Source organism: Ochotona princeps, chromosome 10 (assembly GCF_030435755.1).
Source record: "Ochotona princeps isolate mOchPri1 chromosome 10, mOchPri1.hap1, whole genome shotgun sequence".
Classification (NCBI taxonomy): domain Eukaryota; kingdom Metazoa; phylum Chordata; class Mammalia; order Lagomorpha; family Ochotonidae; genus Ochotona; species Ochotona princeps.
The window spans coordinates 20,786,725-20,805,100 of NC_080841.1; the positions used below are offsets into that span (position 1 = coordinate 20,786,725).

The 18,376-nt window shown below is 40.3% G+C and overlaps 1 protein-coding gene across 16 annotated transcripts in view; it reads left to right on the forward strand.

Moving 5' to 3' along the window:
• RCOR3 (REST corepressor 3) overlaps nt 1-18,376 on the forward strand; it is a 56,898-nt gene that overhangs the window by 16,290 nt on the left and 22,232 nt on the right. For 15 of the 16 annotated variants that reach the window (XR_009246169.1, XR_009246167.1, XR_009246168.1 and 12 more), the window contains 4 exons: nt 3,189-3,350; nt 4,615-4,739; nt 5,370-5,448; nt 13,853-14,071. Coding sequence is in view for 13 of the 16 variants with exons in the window: in XM_004578672.3 (XP_004578729.3) it covers nt 3,189-3,350; nt 4,615-4,739; nt 5,370-5,448; nt 13,853-14,071 (585 nt within the window). In the remaining 3 variants the exon portion in view is untranslated. The remainder of the gene's footprint in view (nt 1-3,188; nt 3,351-4,614; nt 4,740-5,369; nt 5,449-13,852; nt 14,072-18,376) is intronic. The other variant, XM_058669149.1, reaches the window with a different exon arrangement.

The window sequence follows — 18,376 nt, forward strand, 5'->3', positions numbered from 1 at the left end:
TCACTCCCCAAGTGGCCGCAATGGCTGGAGCTACGCCAATCTGAAGGTAGGAGCCAGGGGCTTCTTTTCTGTCTCCCACGCAGGTACAGGGACCCAAGGCTTTGGGCTGTTCTTAACTGCTTTCCCAGGCCACAAGCAGGGAGCTGGATGGGAAGTGGAGCGGCCAGGATTAGAACCGGCACCCATATGGGATCGCGAGGCGTTCAAGGCGAGGACTTCAACCACTAGGCTACTGTGCCAGGCTCTGCCAATTTTTGCTTTAAAATATTGTCCTTTCTATTTAAAATTGGTAGAATTAATTCTTTAGATGTGATTGCACATATGTTCATTTATAACAAATGTAAAATATATATATACATATATATATGTATATATATATTTGAAAGGTAGAGTAGGAGAGACAATGGTGAGAGATCTTCCATCTACTTGTTCACCCTCCAAATAGTTGCAGTAGCCAGGACTGGGCCAGCCCAAAGCCAGGATCCTGGAGCTCCATCCTGGTTTCCCATGTGGGAGGCAGGGTCCCAGTTTTCTACCTTCCCAGACATTTTAGTGGAAAGCTAGATCAGAAGCAGAGTAGCCCAGACTCTAACCAGCACTTCTGTATTGGATGCTAGCATTGTAAGTGGTGGCTTAACTTGTTATGCCGCAATAGTGACACCTTCATTTTTATTTTTTTTATTTTTTGCCGTTTTTTATTGTATTTTTTGCAACCTACATAGTTAATTAGGGTAAAAAGGTTCAAGGGCTACAGGAAAAATATCTGAAGTAAAGGGGGATTTTAAGGGAGAAGCCCCACCCAGTCTTCCACCCACCCCAGGTCCCTGATGTGGGGCATGCTCCAAGGTTCTTGCTCAAGTAGTTTTGATAGTTCAACAGTTATGAATTGCTGCCAGTCTCACCACAATCTCGTTGAAGAATCCACTGATTGACATAGTCCATCATAGAGTCTCCATTTGCCCAGTTTTTCACTGCTGACATATAGCTGAGGTGGTTGACTGACTTGTTCTGTCCTGTCTTTTCATGGTTATGGTTCTGAATCCGGCAGTTCGATTGGGGGGGGGGGGGGCGTCCCCAAAGAAACTTTGTCTGAGATGTTCCCAGACCAGATTCTTGTATGTACTAGCAAGTACAGGACCTGGCACAGTCCATCGCCCCGATCAGCTGGTGGTTGCAATTGCTGGATTGGACCCGTCTCCAGCCCTGTCCTCCACTCAAACCAATGGGTGTTGCAGTCCAGTCTGCTTCTGCCCAGCACACACTCAGCCCTCACGTAAACCAGTGTGAGCTGCAGCCTAGTCGGAGTGACCCACAGTAACCCCCACCAGGCCCACCCCCTACCCTGGTTTGCCAGTATGTGTAGCAGACTAGTCCAGTCTGTTGTCCCACATCCCATTCGGCTCTTGTACATGTCAGTGGGTATTAAAGCTTAGTTCCATCTAACCAGCTCAACTATCCAGCCCTCACTGAGGTTGTTGGGTGTCTCTCTAGCCACCCAGCCCCTCTCCTAGTTTTTGTGCCCTCCCGTGGAAGTGGTAACTCAAGAGGGAGGAGCCCGCCATTTCCCTCCCAGACCTCTCCCACTCCCGGATTATGCACTCTCCAGGTGGTTCTGTGGTTTGACTTCACAGAATTAGCCCCCAGTGCCAGCTTCTGCAAACTGATATATGGCTAAACCCAAACAACCCTCACCCACTCTAATTGTAGTTTGCACCAGTAGCAAAAAGCCCAGCCTGGCTTTTCCCTGATCTGGTCCACATGAGGCCCAGAGGTGACACCTTCATTTTTATTTTAAAGGACTAGCATCAAAGTATATAAAATAGCATTAAATCTCACTGTTAAAGTTACGTCTCTCTAAATGCAAGTTTATCCCCTAAATGATACTCAGTACCTGCAGTTGCACTGGTTACTATAGAGGGGCAAGTTACAAAATTTGGAGACTCCATTTCTTAAGACTTTTCTTAAGACTTGATTCATATTCAAGTTATTGAAGTTCTATATATTTATTGTGATAACTGTGTATGTTGTGACAATAAGGAACTCTTCAAAAAATATGTTGGAATGCAGCTGGCATGCTAACATCACAAGCTAATCCTCTGCCTGTGGCACTGGCATCCCGCATCAGCACCGGTTTGTGTCCTGGCTGCTGCACTAACAATTTAGCCTCCTGCTAATGGCCTGGGAAAGCAGCAAGGAATGGCCTAAATCCTTGGGCCCTTGTGCCCTCATGGGAGACCCAAAAGAAGACTCTGACTCCCCACTTCAAACCAGCCTAGCTCTAGTAGTCGCAGCCATTTAGGGAGTGAGCCAATGGACAGAGGATCTGTCTCATTTTATCTCTGTATTTGTCTTTCAAATACAAAATAAGTTGCAGTGAAGGTATTATTACTTCTTGAGAATGCTTAACCTGTAACGAACTTATAACATAGATTAAATTGTAAATGTTTCTCTTCTCAGGAGTGACTGAGCATTTTTGCTTCTTGTTATGACTGGTAGTGTTCTACAAATATTGATGTACTGAATTTTTGTTGTTTTTGATAAGTCAGACATACACAGAGGAGGAGAGACAGAGAGGAAGATCTTCCATCCGTTTATTCACTCCCCAAGTTGTCACATCGGCTGGAGCTGTGCCATTCTGAAGCCAGGAGCCCAGATCCTCTTCCAGGTCTCCCACATGGGTGCAGGGTCCCAAGGCTCTGTGCCATCCTCAACTACTCTCCCAGGCCACAAGCAGGGAACTAGATGAAAAGTGGGGCCACTGGGATTAGAACTGGCACCATATGAGATCCCAGCCCATGCAACGCGAAGAGTTTAGCTGCTAGGCTACAGTGTCAATCCCTTGGATATTTTCTTGGTAGCCTATTTCCCTATACCCATTGACAAACTTCACCATAAGACATGGTTAGAAGTCTTGATAGTAGCCTGCTAGCATGCTTCAGAAATTAGTCACTGTACTCAGCTGAATGGTTTTCCTTTCTGCAACAAATACAGCATGTATGAACATGTGCTGAGGCCCTGGTTTAAGCCAGTAGTTAAATGAGGTATGCTTCGTGAGCAGTTCTCTTTAAATTGTGTTTATCTGGGTTAGCGTCATAGATTTAAGATTATAATCTAATTTGTGTTTAACTTTCTTAAGTGTGATGGATCATAAGTCCATTAAAAACAAAGAGGGCTATTTCTCTTCAAAGGCACTTGGCATGTTGTTCTGGCATAAACATAACATTGAGAAGTCCCTCGCTGATCTCCCTAATTTCACTCCCTTCCCGGATGAGTGGACAGTGGAAGATAAAGTCCTGTTTGAACAAGCGTTTAGTTTCCACGGGAAGAGCTTTCACAGGATCCAGCAAATGGTATGGTCATTTTGGTCTATAATTCATACATGAAAGACATGTTAGGTTGTTATCAAATATACCCTATCAATTAAATATAAAAGTATTTCAATTTGGTTTTAATCTTTAGAAATATTTTAGAATTGGTATATTTGTATGTAGTCACCGCTGTCTGAGAGTTATGTGCTGTTTTATTGCAATAACAAACTAGTTTGTGTTTGAGTTATTAGTATTTAGGGGAAAAACGTACTTACAACTTTAAATGTTTTATTTTTCTGAAATTAAAATCTTATTTTCTGTCTCATACTTTTTTGGATATAAAAACCAGTTTTTAACATTTCTGATTTGTTTCAGTATTGGCAGATATGCTGATTTTTTGTTTTAAAAGAAAAAAACTGCTATGTCTAGTTTTTAGTCTTTTAGTATTATGTCAAAATGACAGAAATCTAGAAAGTTTCTTCATATAAACCACTTTAAATATAGTGGAAAGAAATTAGGTGATGTTTGCAAATATGTCTATATGAATTAAAAGGACTATTTTTGATGGGCAGTTTGCATCCTTGTTTAGTGGCATGATGGATCAGTGCATGATCATGGGTTGTTTTAATATTTAGAAGACTATCCGGTGGATAACATTTGTTTGCATTATTTGCCATCTTAAAACTTAGTGTTTAAGTGTGAATGGCTCCTCCTAAAAACATGTTGCAAAATGAAAAATGCCAAAAACATGTGGCTCCTTTCTTATGAAGTGTCTAGAATAGACACATCCAGAGACAGAGTTAGGTTAGTGGCTGCCAGGAACCAGGGGAAAGGAGAAGTGGAGAGTGACTGCCAGTAGGTGTAGGATTTCTTTCTGAGGTTGAACATGTTCTGGAATTAGACAGGAGTGGCAGCTGTACCACTTTGTTACCCTAGTGAATGCACTGAAAATCAATAACTTGTATATTTAACGGGTGAATTTTTTAATGATTTGCATTGTATCTCAAAAGCATCCAATTTACAGAGCAAAATAAAATAAAAGAACTGAGTAGCTCTTTAAAGAAAACATTGAATGAGTGCATTCTCGTAGTTAGTGATAGCCCCTCCTCACCACAGAACAAATAGAAATATTCGTTCAAAATGACGTTAGTATGGTAGGCTGCTGTAACTCTGCCAGCACTTTTCAGCCCTGTAATTTATAAAGGTATGTATGAAATTTTGTTCATTCCTTTGTCACTGATTAATGTCAAAATATGTGGAGTTAATTGGAGTTTACAGTTGCTAACATTAACATGATTTTTTAAAGCTTCCAGATAAGACAATTGCAAGTCTTGTAAAGTATTACTATTCCTGGAAAAAAACGCGCTCCCGGACAAGTCTGATGGATCGCCAGGCTCGTAAACTAGCCAATAGACACAACCAGGGAGACAGGTAGGTTGGATGCCTCTGTTATAGTTACACTTTCAGGGGTGTTGTATTGAACAGCTTACATTTCCTAAGGCAGAATGATTTATAATATGTCACAGCACATTGTAAATTCCTTCCATTCATGTTTCTGCTCTGATAGGGAGAGCCAAGTGGCCAGAAGTAAGACCCCTCTTCAACCCTTTTAACTAGTCATAAATGGATTCTTTTCATATCCCACACACACTAAGATTATAGTCTATGGAATACGATTTTTCTTTAATTACCCGATTAACTGAAGTCCTCGTTACTGTGGTTGTATCTTTCTGGTTGTTTGTCATTTAGTTTTATGATTTTGTCTGTTTTTATCGTCCAGTTGAATTATTGAAATTAGAAGTTTTTGTGTTCCTTTTCCTAAATGATGTTTCTTTCTAAAACCCTTTTCCCACTGAGTATCTAAAATGCTTTTATGTGCCAGGAACGGCAAATATTTCTATATACAGTAGAAACCCAAATTACAAACTCCTCTTCCCAGCAACTGTAGTTCTGTTGAAGACTATTCAGTAAAATTATTAGAAGAGAGGTTACAGTTTGTGAGAGCAGTTGAGTGAATTGAAAAGAAGGGAATTGACATTACTAATCTTTGTCTTTTTGCAGTGATGATGATGTAGAGGAAGCACACCCAATGGATGGGAATGACAGTGATTATGATCCCAAGAAAGAAGCCAAAAAGGAGGTAAGGATAAGAAGTACTTGTAATGTTTTGACAAAACGGAGAATTAACAAATGATGCTTGATTTTAAAAAAGTTTTTTTTTTAATCTCCGGTGTTTTGATTTGGTTTTGTTTCTTCACTGTTTGACAGGCAGAGTTATAGAGAGAGGTAGAAATGGTGAGTGGGTTGTGGGGGAGAGAGAGAACATATGAGATCTTCCTGTTAATTATCTACAGATAGCTGCAATGGCCAGGGCTGGGCCAGGCCAAAACCTGGAGTCAGAAATGCCATCTGGTCCTCCCTTCTGGGTAATAAGTATCCAATAACTTGGACTGTCTTTCACTGATTTCCCGGGAACTTCAGCAGAGAGCTGATTTGAAACTGGAGCAGCTTGGAACTGGTGCTCCTGTGGGATGCGAGCGTCACAGATGACACCCAGTGTGCCACAGTGCCAACCCTGAAAAACTTCTTTATGTAATGATTTAGGATGCAGTAAATATCAGTGCTAATTAGATGCTTTTGAAAATGTAATACCTGGAACCTCTGTTTGCAGTGGTTAAGTAAGTTTCTACTTAACTACTCTACTCAGAAGTTTTAAGTCCTGCTGTGACCCCTGGTAGTTAATCCATTGAAATGAAGTAAAGCCATTCCTTAATGATACAGTTTTAGGTGTGAAATGAAGCTTTCTGGTTTTGTTACCCAGTTTTTCATGAAAATGTTTTATTTCTTATATGTTGTACCACGTTTCGAAAGTAATAACAGGAGGGCTCGGCAGCGTGGCCTAGTGGCTAAGGTCCTCGCCTTGATCCCATATGGCCGCTGGTTCTAATCCCAGCAGCTCCACTTCCTCTCTATCTCTCCTCCTCTCAGTATATCTGACTTTGTAATAAAAATAAAATAAATCTTTAAAAAAAAAAAAGAAAGAAAGTAATAACAGGTGTCTGAACAGCAGTGAAAATTGAACACTGCTGCAAAGAATAAGATGGAAGAATCTCCAAGAGGAAGGCATTCATATTCCTCAGTGTGATGAAAATAATGACTTAAAGTCATTAGAAGTTTGAATTGCTATATATGCTTTTATCTCATAAGGCAAGGAATTAGCATAATTGTAGCAAGCAGAATGGTATTGGCTAGAGGCCTCTGAGGTATAGGTGGCTGGGGAATAATGAAAATAACATTGAAATTGGAGGCAACAGATGTGAGTTTATCCAAAGTATGAATTTACTGTGTGTGTGACCTCATTCAGTTTCATGATACTTTCCTCTTCGGAAGCTCAGTGTCATGGCCTGTTCTGGTCTGTGTCACCACCTTAAACTCTTCCATAAATCATGTTTTAAAGATCTAACTCTGCATCAACTTTATATTCAATGTATTTCTTTCTACTGCTAAAGTTCCTGAAATTCCTTGAATCTTCCTCCCTGCCTCCCACCCCAACTTGTCTTACCTTTGCTTCCAGAAGCCATGGACCCAGTGACAAATTACTTGAGTTGATTTTTTTACCCGTTCCCCTGTCCTTCTACTAAAACTTTCAGAGCTCTATAAATGTTGGCCAGTCGTTGTTCTTGGTCAGAGAGGCACAGCAGGGAGAACATGGTATAATTATGTAAGTCATGGCTGCTGTCATTTCCAGTCTCAGCTAGTTCTTGGTGTTTTTCAGTTTTTAACCTCTAAGTCTCAGGGTTCTCATCAAAAAAATGAAAATTCTATGATTTTTTTTTTTTGAGAATCAAAGAGGAAATTTATGTAAAAGAACTTAACTATTGTACCAGTTAAGTCTTAAATGTAGTTGCTGTTTTGTTTTCTGGGAGACTATTTTGAACATTACTTCTTTTCTACACATCACCTGACAGTACCTCACCTAGAATTCTTGGCAGATGACCTCATCTACTTCACAGAAAAAATTATCAGGCAGCAGCTCCCTGAAATTCCAGCTCTTCCACCCACCTCCCTGCCCTTTTCTTCTTAGTGTGTGTGTACTTAGAACTTTGTATCACAGTTGCTGCATTTTTTGCTCACTAAGCTGTGAGCTCTTTGAAGTCAGGGACTGAATGATGTATTTTGTGTCTTCCAGCACTTTGCACAGTAGCTAGTATATGGCAGATACTTGTTTGTCACGCCTCTATCCCATTGCAAGCGAAGTTCCTGCTCTGGTTCTGTGCATGGCACTGCATGTTTGATCCTGTCCATCCCTTCACATCTGTTTTGGAACTTTATCCACCATTATCCCTTCTCCCATATTTTCAGTCTGTCCATTGCAATCCCAAAGTGTGTAAGCCTTTTGTATTTGAAAACAAAATCATGTCTTAATCAGCCTAGAAAAAAAGAAAACTGTATTACTTGGTGTGAATCATTCTTGAGTCTGTGTCAGTTGGGCTTCTGTCCTCCAACTTCAGTGAAGCTGCCGGGAGAGGTTACCAGTCCCCTCACTGCCACATCCAGAGGTCACTTTTTGACTGGATTCTACTCTCAAGCCATTGTCATTCTCCATTCTTAGTGAAAAGCTGCCTTTGATTTTCTGTTTTTAGCCATTGTGTATCCGTTTTCTCTGTTAGTATATTCCTTTTTATTACTGTTTTTAATTCTGTCAAATAATGTCCCCCTTTTTTTTTAATGTCCCCCTTTTGACTGCCTTACTTTTAGGTTCTCGTCTCTTTGAATTACCAGTGTTTTCTGCCCTCTCTCCATGCCTCCAGACTTCTTAATGCTCCCTTTCGCAGGGTGTTGATTACCTTGTTGCTAAAACAATCTTTTAAAAAAATTATTTACTTGAAAGATAACAGAGAGGGAGATCTTCCATATGCTTGTTCACTTACCAAACATCCATTCTGGTTACCACCCGGAGGAATCTGTGTAATTTGGCCAAGTAAATGACACCCATGTAATTGGGCCATCAGATGCTGCCTTGCAGGTGTATTAACAGAAAGGTGGATTGGAAGCAAAGGAAGTGCTGTTTATTTTATTTGAGTTACAGAGAGAGTGGGAGAGTCTGTTGGTTCACTCTCTAGATGGCTTCTGTGGCAGGAACTGGGCCAGCCCAAAGCCAGGGGTTTCATCCCAGTCTCCCACAAGGGTGGTAGGATCCCGAACACTTGGGCTATCTTCTGCTTTTCCCAGAGCATTGGCAGGGAGCTGGAAGGGAGGAGTGGCTAGAATTTGAACGAGTGCCGATATGGGATGCTGGGATGGCAGGCAGGAGCTTTAACCGGCTGCTCCATTTGTTTATGGGGTGTTATGGTATCCCTTTTAAGCACTTGTTTGTGTTTTTTTAACCTACTTTTCATTGCATGTTTGTCTTTTTTTCTTAAAGTGTATAAAATTTTATGTTTAAGATTTCTATTATTATTATTATTAAAGATTTAATTGTTTTACTTCAAAGTCAGAGATACAGAGAGAGGAGGAGAAATCTTTTATCTGCTGGTTTACTTCCCAATTAAGCACAATGGCCAGAGCTGGGCCTGTCTGAAGCCAGGAGACAAGAGCTTCTTCCAGTCTCCCACCTGAGTGCCGGAGAGCCCAAGGACTTGGGCCTTCTTCAGTTGCTTTCACGGGCCATTAGCAGGGAGTTGGTTCCAAAACTGAATGCCAGGACTCAAATCTGCACCCATATGGGATGCTGGCACTGCAGTTGGAGGATTAGCCTGAAGAGCCGCTGTGCTGGCCTTTATATTTAAGTTCTTTTTGAAATTATTATTATAGGGGTTTATCCCTCTTCTTTCTCTCTCTCCATTTTCTCCTTCTGCTATTTGTCTCCATGTTTTCACAGTAGTATAGGACCTTAGTGCAAATTACTTATTACAATGTAAAGAAAACTTTATCTTGACTTTCTGATATTTAAATGTGTTATGACATAATAAGTATAGGAAAAAGTAGAAAACCTGCTAGCATATTGTAAAGATATATTTATAAGTTTCATTGGGAATACTACTTTCATTTGGGAGTAGAGGTGCATACTGTATAGTATCTTTACTTCCTGATGTGCTAATTTCCCTTATGCAGTTAATGTATGTGTATATGTATAAATATATATAGTGCTTTGTGTATTAGCTATCTTAAAGCATGATATTTGTTCTTTTAAGATTTGATTCTTTTTTATGGCTGAGTAGTATTCCATAGAGTAAATGTAGTTGAGTTTCTTTATCCATTCCTTTGTTGATGGGCGTCTGGGTTGTTCTCATGTCATAGCTATTGTAAATTGTGCTGCTGTAAACACAGGTTTGCAGATTGCTCTCATGAATGCAGATTTAGTTTTATTTGATTATATCCCCAAAAGGCAAATGTCTGGATCATGTGACAGATCAGTTGTCAGCTGTCTGAGCACTCTGAATTCCACAGTGGTTGTACTATTTTACATTTCCACCAACACTGGATTAGGGTGCCTTTCCCCTACATCCTCACCAGCTATTGTTCCTGAAGATTTGTGTTTAAGGTCTTAATCTAACAATAAGTTTTGTTCATATTGTAAGATGAAACCCATTGTTTATTATTCTTGTGGAAGTGGTTGCCTCTTTGTTACCTGGTCCCTGAGTGTCTACGTTATCATACGTGAGGCTTCCATGCATGTGTAGCTCTCAGCTCTGCTACTCTTGATGTTTAGATATCCTTCACCCATCCTTTATTGCCTGAGTCACTCTGATTTTATAGTGGGATGTGAGAGCTGCAAGGACACATTCCACAGTTTGGTGGTTTTTCAGCTTGTCTGGATCCTAGGATGGTCCTGTTCCACACTCCTGGCAATCTGTGTGTAACCTGAGGCAAGGTGAAACCTTTAAAGAGAGTGATTTTTGTGTTTCAGCACTAGGTAGGATGTTACTGAGTTTCTGGCTCAGTTGCAGTGCTAGTGGTTGATGCTAGCATCAGTGAGTCATTCCACACGGCCAGCCTCATGGGCTCTGAGGAATCTACCTTCTTACCATGCCGGCTGATTTCCTCTCAAGGAATCAGTCATCCAGGGAATCAGGATCTAAATGGAGCCACCCAGCTGCTTCTGGCCCAATGTTGTGAATTACTCAGTGTCACTTCTTCTGTATGTTGTTAGTTTCATCACTGAAATTGCTCCAAAATCTAGATAAGGGGAAGTGGACTCTTACTTTTCATGGCAAAAATAATAGGCTGCCATGTTTTAACCTCCAAGCCTGGAATATGAAAATTTTGTAAATGCTCTAACACACATGCTTGAGCAGGATAAGATGCTGTTGGTCACATGGTTTTATATGTGTTAAGTTAAACCTGTCAGTCTTGTGGTTGAAATCTGTATTTTTACAACTTAGTTGCTTGCTTGTTTAGCTTGGTTTTTATGGCATTTAAATCAGATCAGTTATTCAGACCAATTAATTATTGAGGAGTAACACTTTTAGGCATACAAGACTGGAATTCATATATCTTGCCAACAAATTGAGTGACCTTCTCATCTCTTGTAATGACTTTTGCCTTAAAGATTCTTTTGTCTTATATGCTGTAGTTCCACCATCTTTCTTCTGTTGAGTATTCGTATTTTTATGATTTTGCTTTTAACATTTCTTCATCCTCACATTTTAAATATGTGTCATATAAGGATATAGCTGGGATTTACCTTGAAGAGTTTTAACCTATTTATATGGGCCATCATCACTGATCTGTTTGGTTTTTTGGTTTTTGTTATTTCTACCTTTTATTTGATGTGGTTTTTCTAATTTTCCTCTCCTTCAGTGGCTGACTGGTTAGAATTAAGAATGTATCTTTTATACAGTTTCTTCCCTCTCTACTTGTTTGAGTTCTTTATGTATTTCTGGTTTTGGTATATACCTTGGAGGTTTTATATATTTTATAATTAATCATATTCTGCATTTATTTATATTTGCTCACATATTAACTTACTTTGCTTACCCATCTTTCTTGATTCTTAGACCTTTCTTTGAAAATAATTCCTCTTCTTCCTGTAATATATCCTGTAGATCCAGAATTGGCAAACTTTTATTCTGCCAATGACCATTTGAGTATTTATATTAGCAATTTACAGGCCATACAAAGTCATCAGCTTACACACTAGCCTGTTGTAGATTTGTTGACTTTTGAGCCCACTTGTGCATGCCCTGACAGGGTTAGACCAAATGATGCCGCCAGCCTCTTGTGGTGTGCAGACTGGATGTCCTTAACCCCTGCTGGAAGTTCATTTCAACAACTGTCATTCACTTTTCTGAGGCCTAGGTGTTAAGTGTGTTTTTCTAGAGAGCAGTTTGGATTTGTTTCTGCTAAGTCTATAACTACTGTTAACTTCAAATATTTTGAATTTTTGGGTTGGGGTTTTTTACGTTAGATCATAAAGATTTTGGGTTCAAACCTGTTGATGTAGGTCTATAGTTAGAGATTCTCAGGAAAGACTTTTTTCTTCCCTCTCCGCCAACCAAGGGTAAAACATGTGTGACTCAGTTTAGCAGTTCTCTCCCTTTGCAGAGCAGGGGTGTTGTTTGTGCTTCATGCAGTGATGGAGTTCCCACCTGACCGTGGCTTTTTCCCCTGCGCCCTGTACCTGTTGTCCATTGAAGCCTTGGCTTTAGGTTGATGCCAGCTGCTGCATACTTATATCCAAATTATGCTTTCTCATTGTTTCTGGCCTCTGAGGAATCTCCCTATCAATTTAGTAATGAATTTTAAAGGATTCTTTAAAAAATATTTGATCCAACAATTTTAGAAGTGATATACTGGCCGAAATTTCTGTGAACCTCAAACCTACTGTTTGTTGCTTGAAACTGTGTTTTAAGCAGAGTAAATTATGCTTCATTTTACAGTTGTTTTCAGGAGTTTTATTCAGAGTCCCATTTTCAAAAAAATCAGATGGCTAAATATATTCAACCTAGTAGACATAATTTCTAATGGATGCATATCTCAGAGGGATAAAACATTGCATTTTAAATCACATTTTAGAAATATTGTGAATTTTATACATATATAACATATACATATGTATATGTAACATATGCTTTTATTTGAAAGGCAGTTACAGAAAGGAGAGACAGAAAGAGAGATCCTCCATCCACTGGTATACTCCCCATATGATCACAACAGCTGGAGCTGAGCCTATCCAAAGCTAGGACCGTGTGGGAGACCCACGTGGGTGCAGGGGCCCAAGGACTGAAGTCATCCTCTGCTGTTGTATATTGCACATTTTAATGATACACTATTTAAGATTTCCTGGTCACTTTTTTGGAACTTGCCTGGGGTAGACTTTATGGTATAGTGGGTTAATCTGCTGCTTTCCTGTTTCCTGTATGGAAATGTCTGGGTTTGAGACTCACCTCCACTTCTGATCCAACTTTGTGCTAGTGCACACCCTGTGAAGCAACAGATGATGGCTGGAGACCTTGAGCCTCTATCACCCACGTGGGAGACCTGGCTGATATTCTTGGCTTCTGGTTTCAGCTCGGCCCGGTGTTGACTGTTCCTGGACATTTGTGGAATGAATCAGCAGATGGAAGATCTCTCTCTTCTCTATTGGCCCACTTTTCAAACCATACTCTGGCATTATTCAACAGCTGAACTTATTACATGCACACACCACTGTATAAAGTGTGATCTAAGCTTTCCTTTAACATTTTTTTTTTTAATCTGTCTTTTTTTCTTTAACCTCTTAATGGACATTTTACTTTATTTATAGATCAGGAGTTTAGGAATGTCAGAGATAAACTAATTATCTGCCCTTTTTAAACACTGGCATCACAGTTCCCATTCTTTCAATAGTGAAAATGGGGGTGGGTGTTATAGTGTAGTAGGTTAAGCCACTACTTGTGAACTTTGGTGTGCCTGAGTGTTAAGTCCTTGTGCTCTGAATACAGCTTCTGACTAGTGTATCCTGGGAGGCAGGTGATAGGGGCCATGCAAGCCTTGTGGGAGATTTGTGTTAAGTTCCAGACTTCGGCCTGGTCCAGCTCCAGCTGTGGGCGTTTGGGGAGTAAACCAGTAGATAGAAGATCCGTCTCTTCCTTCCCTTCTCTGTCTCCCTCTCTCTCTGCCCTTCCAAATAGATGAAAATAAAGAATGTATTTTTTAAAGATAGAGTGTTATCTTATTTATCAGCTGTCTAATCTGCCACATACCATAATTTCTAATGTGCCTGTTTTATTTTTTACTTTTTGAAGAAAACTTTGTATTTGATAATAGTTCCCCACCCTCACTTTATTGCCAAAGGAAAACATATCCCATCTTGAAATAAGTAGGAATAGTTGACTTACTTTTTAATTTATTCATTATCCTCTGAGCCTGAAAGCTTGGGTACGTGGATTAATCAGGGACACATCATATAGTGTACTTTTCCCCTGAACTGAAGAGTTCTCTCTCTCTCTGTATTTGTGTGTTTGTACTTGTACAGGATGCTAATCTGCTTATAATAAACTGTTTCAGCTTATCCGTGTGTACCAACACAGTGGCCTGTTGTTTTACCTGTATTCTCTCAGGGTAATGCTGAACAGCCTGTACAAAGCAGCAAGATCGGACTGGGAAGGAGAGAGTATCAAAGTTTACAACATCGCCACCATTCTCAGCGTTCCAAGTGCCGTCCGCCCAAGGGCATGTATCTAACCCAGGAAGATGTGGTAGCCGTGTCCTGTAGTCCCAATGCAGCCAACACCATCCTGAGGCAACTGGACATGGAGTTGATTTCTCTGAAACGTCAGGTATTCTATAACAACAATGTTTGTAATAGTTCTGCTCATTTTGCTTTTCCACTCTTTACCTATGTTTACCCTAGTTCTTGTGGAATTTCTCAGCCACCTTTTATTGTTTTATTTTTTAATGTTTATCTTGATTGTCATATATGGGATGCCTATTGTAAATTTGAATTTCAACGTAGCTGCCTGTTAGCAATCTAGGGTAAATTGTGTAGACTCTATAGACTTAAATTTTCTTCTTTCTTTTTTTTCCTCTTTCTTTCTTAGACTTACTTGTTTGCAAGTCAGAGTTACAGAGAAAGAGGAAAAGACAGATTTTTCAGTCTGCTAGTTCAGGGCTGGCATAGGTGGAAGCTGTGGAAGCCAGGAACCAGGAGCTGCTTCACAATCTCCCACATGGGTGCAGGGGCCCAAGCACTTGAGCCATCCTCTGTGCTTTCCCACATGCATTAGCCGGGAGTTGGATCAAAACTGGAGCAACTCACAGCTAATGCATGTGCACCTAATTGTGGGATGTCAGCTCTGAAAGCAACAATTTAGCCCAGTATACCACAAACCCAGCCACTGGGCTTCAATTTTCTATCTATATAATGAAGAAAATAATTTTAAAAGAGCTTTTTTAGTGGGTTGTTGGGAATTATTCACAATGATGTAGGTTGATTTCTTAGTGTTTGTCAAATTTTGAATACATAGTGATTATGGACTGCTGTCTTCAGCAACATCATCATCAGTAATAATGGCAATGATATTTTAAAAGTATTGTCACCAGAATCAATTAGTGGTTCAGTCAGGACCTAGAGCCAGTGAACCTGTAGGTTCTAAACTTGGGTATCTCATCTCCTTGTATACCGATTGGGCAACAGTTTCACTTTTCATCCCATTTCTTCATCTGAAAATGAGGATAATAATATAGTTGTTGGGAGGAATTAAACAAGATAACATGTAAGTGCTTTAAACAGTGCCTGATGTGGTAACCATGTGAGGATGAATATTGGGTCTTTGGTCTGTTTTTCTTAGTCTTTTTATTTCTCTCTCTCTCTTTGGTTTGGTTAATTTTAGTTTTCATTATTGTTTTTTCTTATTTTTCAAATAAGACAAGCTTCTAACACTGTATTTTCATGATCAATCAGTCCTTCAGTCCTATACTATAATGTAGCAACTTCTGGGTCATTTTTCAAACTGTGTCATTTCTCCAAATCCCCTATTTATACTTCCAGCTACCAACTGGATCTTCCCCAGAAGATCTTTGTCCTCTGTTCCTTGTGTACTGAAACATCAAAATCAGCTCTCCTATACTCTTCCTGATTATCCCTCCTACAATGATGTGTAAACTTAAATGATAGCTGAGTTAAATTAGTTTAGTAGCTGAAATTTCCTAACACCTTTGTTTAGGTCTTAATCACCTTTTGTCTGACAGAAATTATCTTGTTGATGCTTTTTGTCTATTTCTGTTTAGCCCCATGTCGTATGCAGTTGCCATGCTATTTTTTAAAATGCTGGTCTGGTCAAGGTCATGCATTTTAAAGCTCTTTGTTAGTTTTTACTTGCCTTCAGCAGAGTACAGTAGAGGTAGATAAGGATTTATATGAAGATCATGTTGTGATATTTGACATTCTGGGAACTGACATTGTGGCATAGAGGAAAAGCCGCCATCTGCAATGCTGGCATCCCTTCTGGGTGTCTTCAAAAAATTTGGGGGGAAATATGTATTATGAAAAACTATAGATTTCCATTTTTTAAAACAAAAAATTACCTTTAATTCCAATTTTCCACAAACTCTTTGAATTTTCCCTATATGAATGAACTTATGGGGGACCGACATTATAAGAGGCAAGGGAAAGAAAATCCAAGAAACCAGTTGACTATATTAAACAACTTAGAAATGAGGGAAGCAAGAACCCAGGGGGAAGCATTAGTCCAGGTGAAGTACTGATGAATAATCTTACCATCAAGTTTTCAGTGGTAGGGCTGGGACAGAAATTAGCTTGGGAAGGGGAGAGAGTAAGTGGTGTAGAAGAAACAAAGGAGACCTGGCACAGTAGCCTAGTGGCTAAAGTCCTCGCCTTGCACACACTGGGATCCCATACGGGCACTGGTTCTAATCCTGGCAGCCCTGCTTCCCATTCCAGCTCCCTGCTTGTGGCCTGGGAAAGCAGTAGAGGACAGCCCAAAGCCTTGGGACCCTGCACCCACGTGGGAGACCTGAAAGAGGTTCTGAGCTTCTGGCTTCGGATCAGCTCAGCTCCAGCTGTTGTGGTCACTTGGGGAGTGAATCATTGGACAGAAGATCTTTCTCTCTGTTTCTCCTCCTCTCTGTATATCTGACTTTGTAATAAAAATAAAATAAATCTTAAAAAAAAAAGGAAGCAAAGGAAGGTAACATAGGTTTATTTCAGGATGATTTCTAGGGAAGAAAAAAGAACTAGAAAGACAATGTGAGCAAATAATTGGAATAAAAAAATTGAACATGATTTAGAGAATTTTGCTCCCACATTACACTGTTGCAAAGTTCTTATACTTTTACATGAGGTGGTAATATTACTTCTAAGTTTATAATGGTAAGCTGCAAATATGACCATGATATGCCTCTTAAAATTCCTCAGTGTTTTCCTAATTCAGAATGAATTTTAAAACATTATTTAAAAGATTTACTTACTTAGGTATATCAGGCTGACCCTCTACCTGCAGCACCAGCATGTCATATGGCCACTGGTTTGAGTGCTGGTGGCTCCACTTCTGATCCACGTCTCTGCTAATGGCCTGAGGAGGCTCCTGGCTTCAGACTGGCCCAGCTCCAGCCCTTGTGGCCGTTTGGAAAGTAAAACAATCTCTCTCCTTCTCACTCTGCAACTGAGCCTTTCAAATAAAAATAAATAAACTTTTAAAAAGTACTTATTTATTTTTAAGATCAGCACTAAAAAAGAGAAGGAATAGACAGGGAGATAAGGAAAGAGGGATTTTCTATTAGCTGGGTCACCACTCAGATGGCTGCAGCAGTCAGGGATGGGCCAGGCCAAAGCCAGTAGCTTCTGGACCTCTCACATGAGTGGCAGGGGCCCAAACACTTAGACCATCTTCTGTTGCTTTTCACAGGTTGCTGGATGGGAAATGGAGCAGCCAGTACAAGAACTGGCACCCAGAAGGGATGCCAGTCTTGCAAATGTTGGCTTTTCTTGCTCTGCCCAGCTCGCAGATTTAATTATTTTATTGGAAAGGCAGATTTACAAAGAGAAGGAGAGACCAAGAGAAAGATCTTCCATCTAATGGTTCACTCCCCATATGGCTGCAACGGCCAGAATTGAGCCGATCCAGGAGCTTCTTCCAGGTCTCCAAAGCAGGTGCAGGATCCCAAAGCTTTGAACCATCTTCCGCTGCTTTCCCAGGCCATAATCAGGGAGCTGGATGGAAAGTGCAGCAGCCAGGACTTTAACCCGTGCCCTTATGTGATCCCAGAACTTGGAAGTGGAGACTTAACTAATTGAGCCATCACGCCAGGCCCCAGATTTTTTCTTAAACCATTTTGTATGTACCACCATACCATTCCATTAGTCTCATTTTGTTAATGAAAGTTTTCTTAAGTATTCAGTATTTCTGGCTGACTTACTAATCATCCTCTTCACCCCATTCTGTTCTCCGCATCGTACTATTGGAAGTATCTTTCAAAAAAGCAAATATGATCATGTTGTTCCTTTGCTTTAAACATTTTCAAATTGGGGCCAGCATCGTGGCACAGCGAGTTAAGTCTCTGCTTGTGATTCTGATTTGAGTCCCAGCTACTCTGTTTCCAAAGCAGCTTCCTGGTTATGCACCCAGTAAGGCAGCACCTTCAGTCCCTGCCCCCCATGTGAGATACCCAAGAGAGTGTTTGGTTCTTATCTTCAGCCTGACCCATACCTGGTTTTTGTAGCTACTTGTGGAGTGAACTAGATGATGGAAGATTCTCTCTAGAGATTGCTTAGATAGATAGATAGATAGATAGATAGATAGATTTTTTTTTTAATTTTTATTTTTCTATATTGTATTTGAAAGGCAGTTTTACAGAGATGAGAGTCAGAAAGAGCTTCCACCCTCTATTAACTCGCCATATGGCTGCAGTGGTGGGAGCTAAGCCAATCTGAAGCCAGGAGCTTCTCTTGGTTCCCCAACGTGGGTGCAGAGTCCCAAAGACATGCACCATCCTTCACTCTTTTGCAGGTCATAAGCAGTGAGCTGAGTTGGGAGTGGACCAGCTGGAACATAATAAGCCAGTGTCCATATGGGATGACAGTGCTACAGGTGGCGGATTAGCGTGATATGCCATAGCTCAAGCCT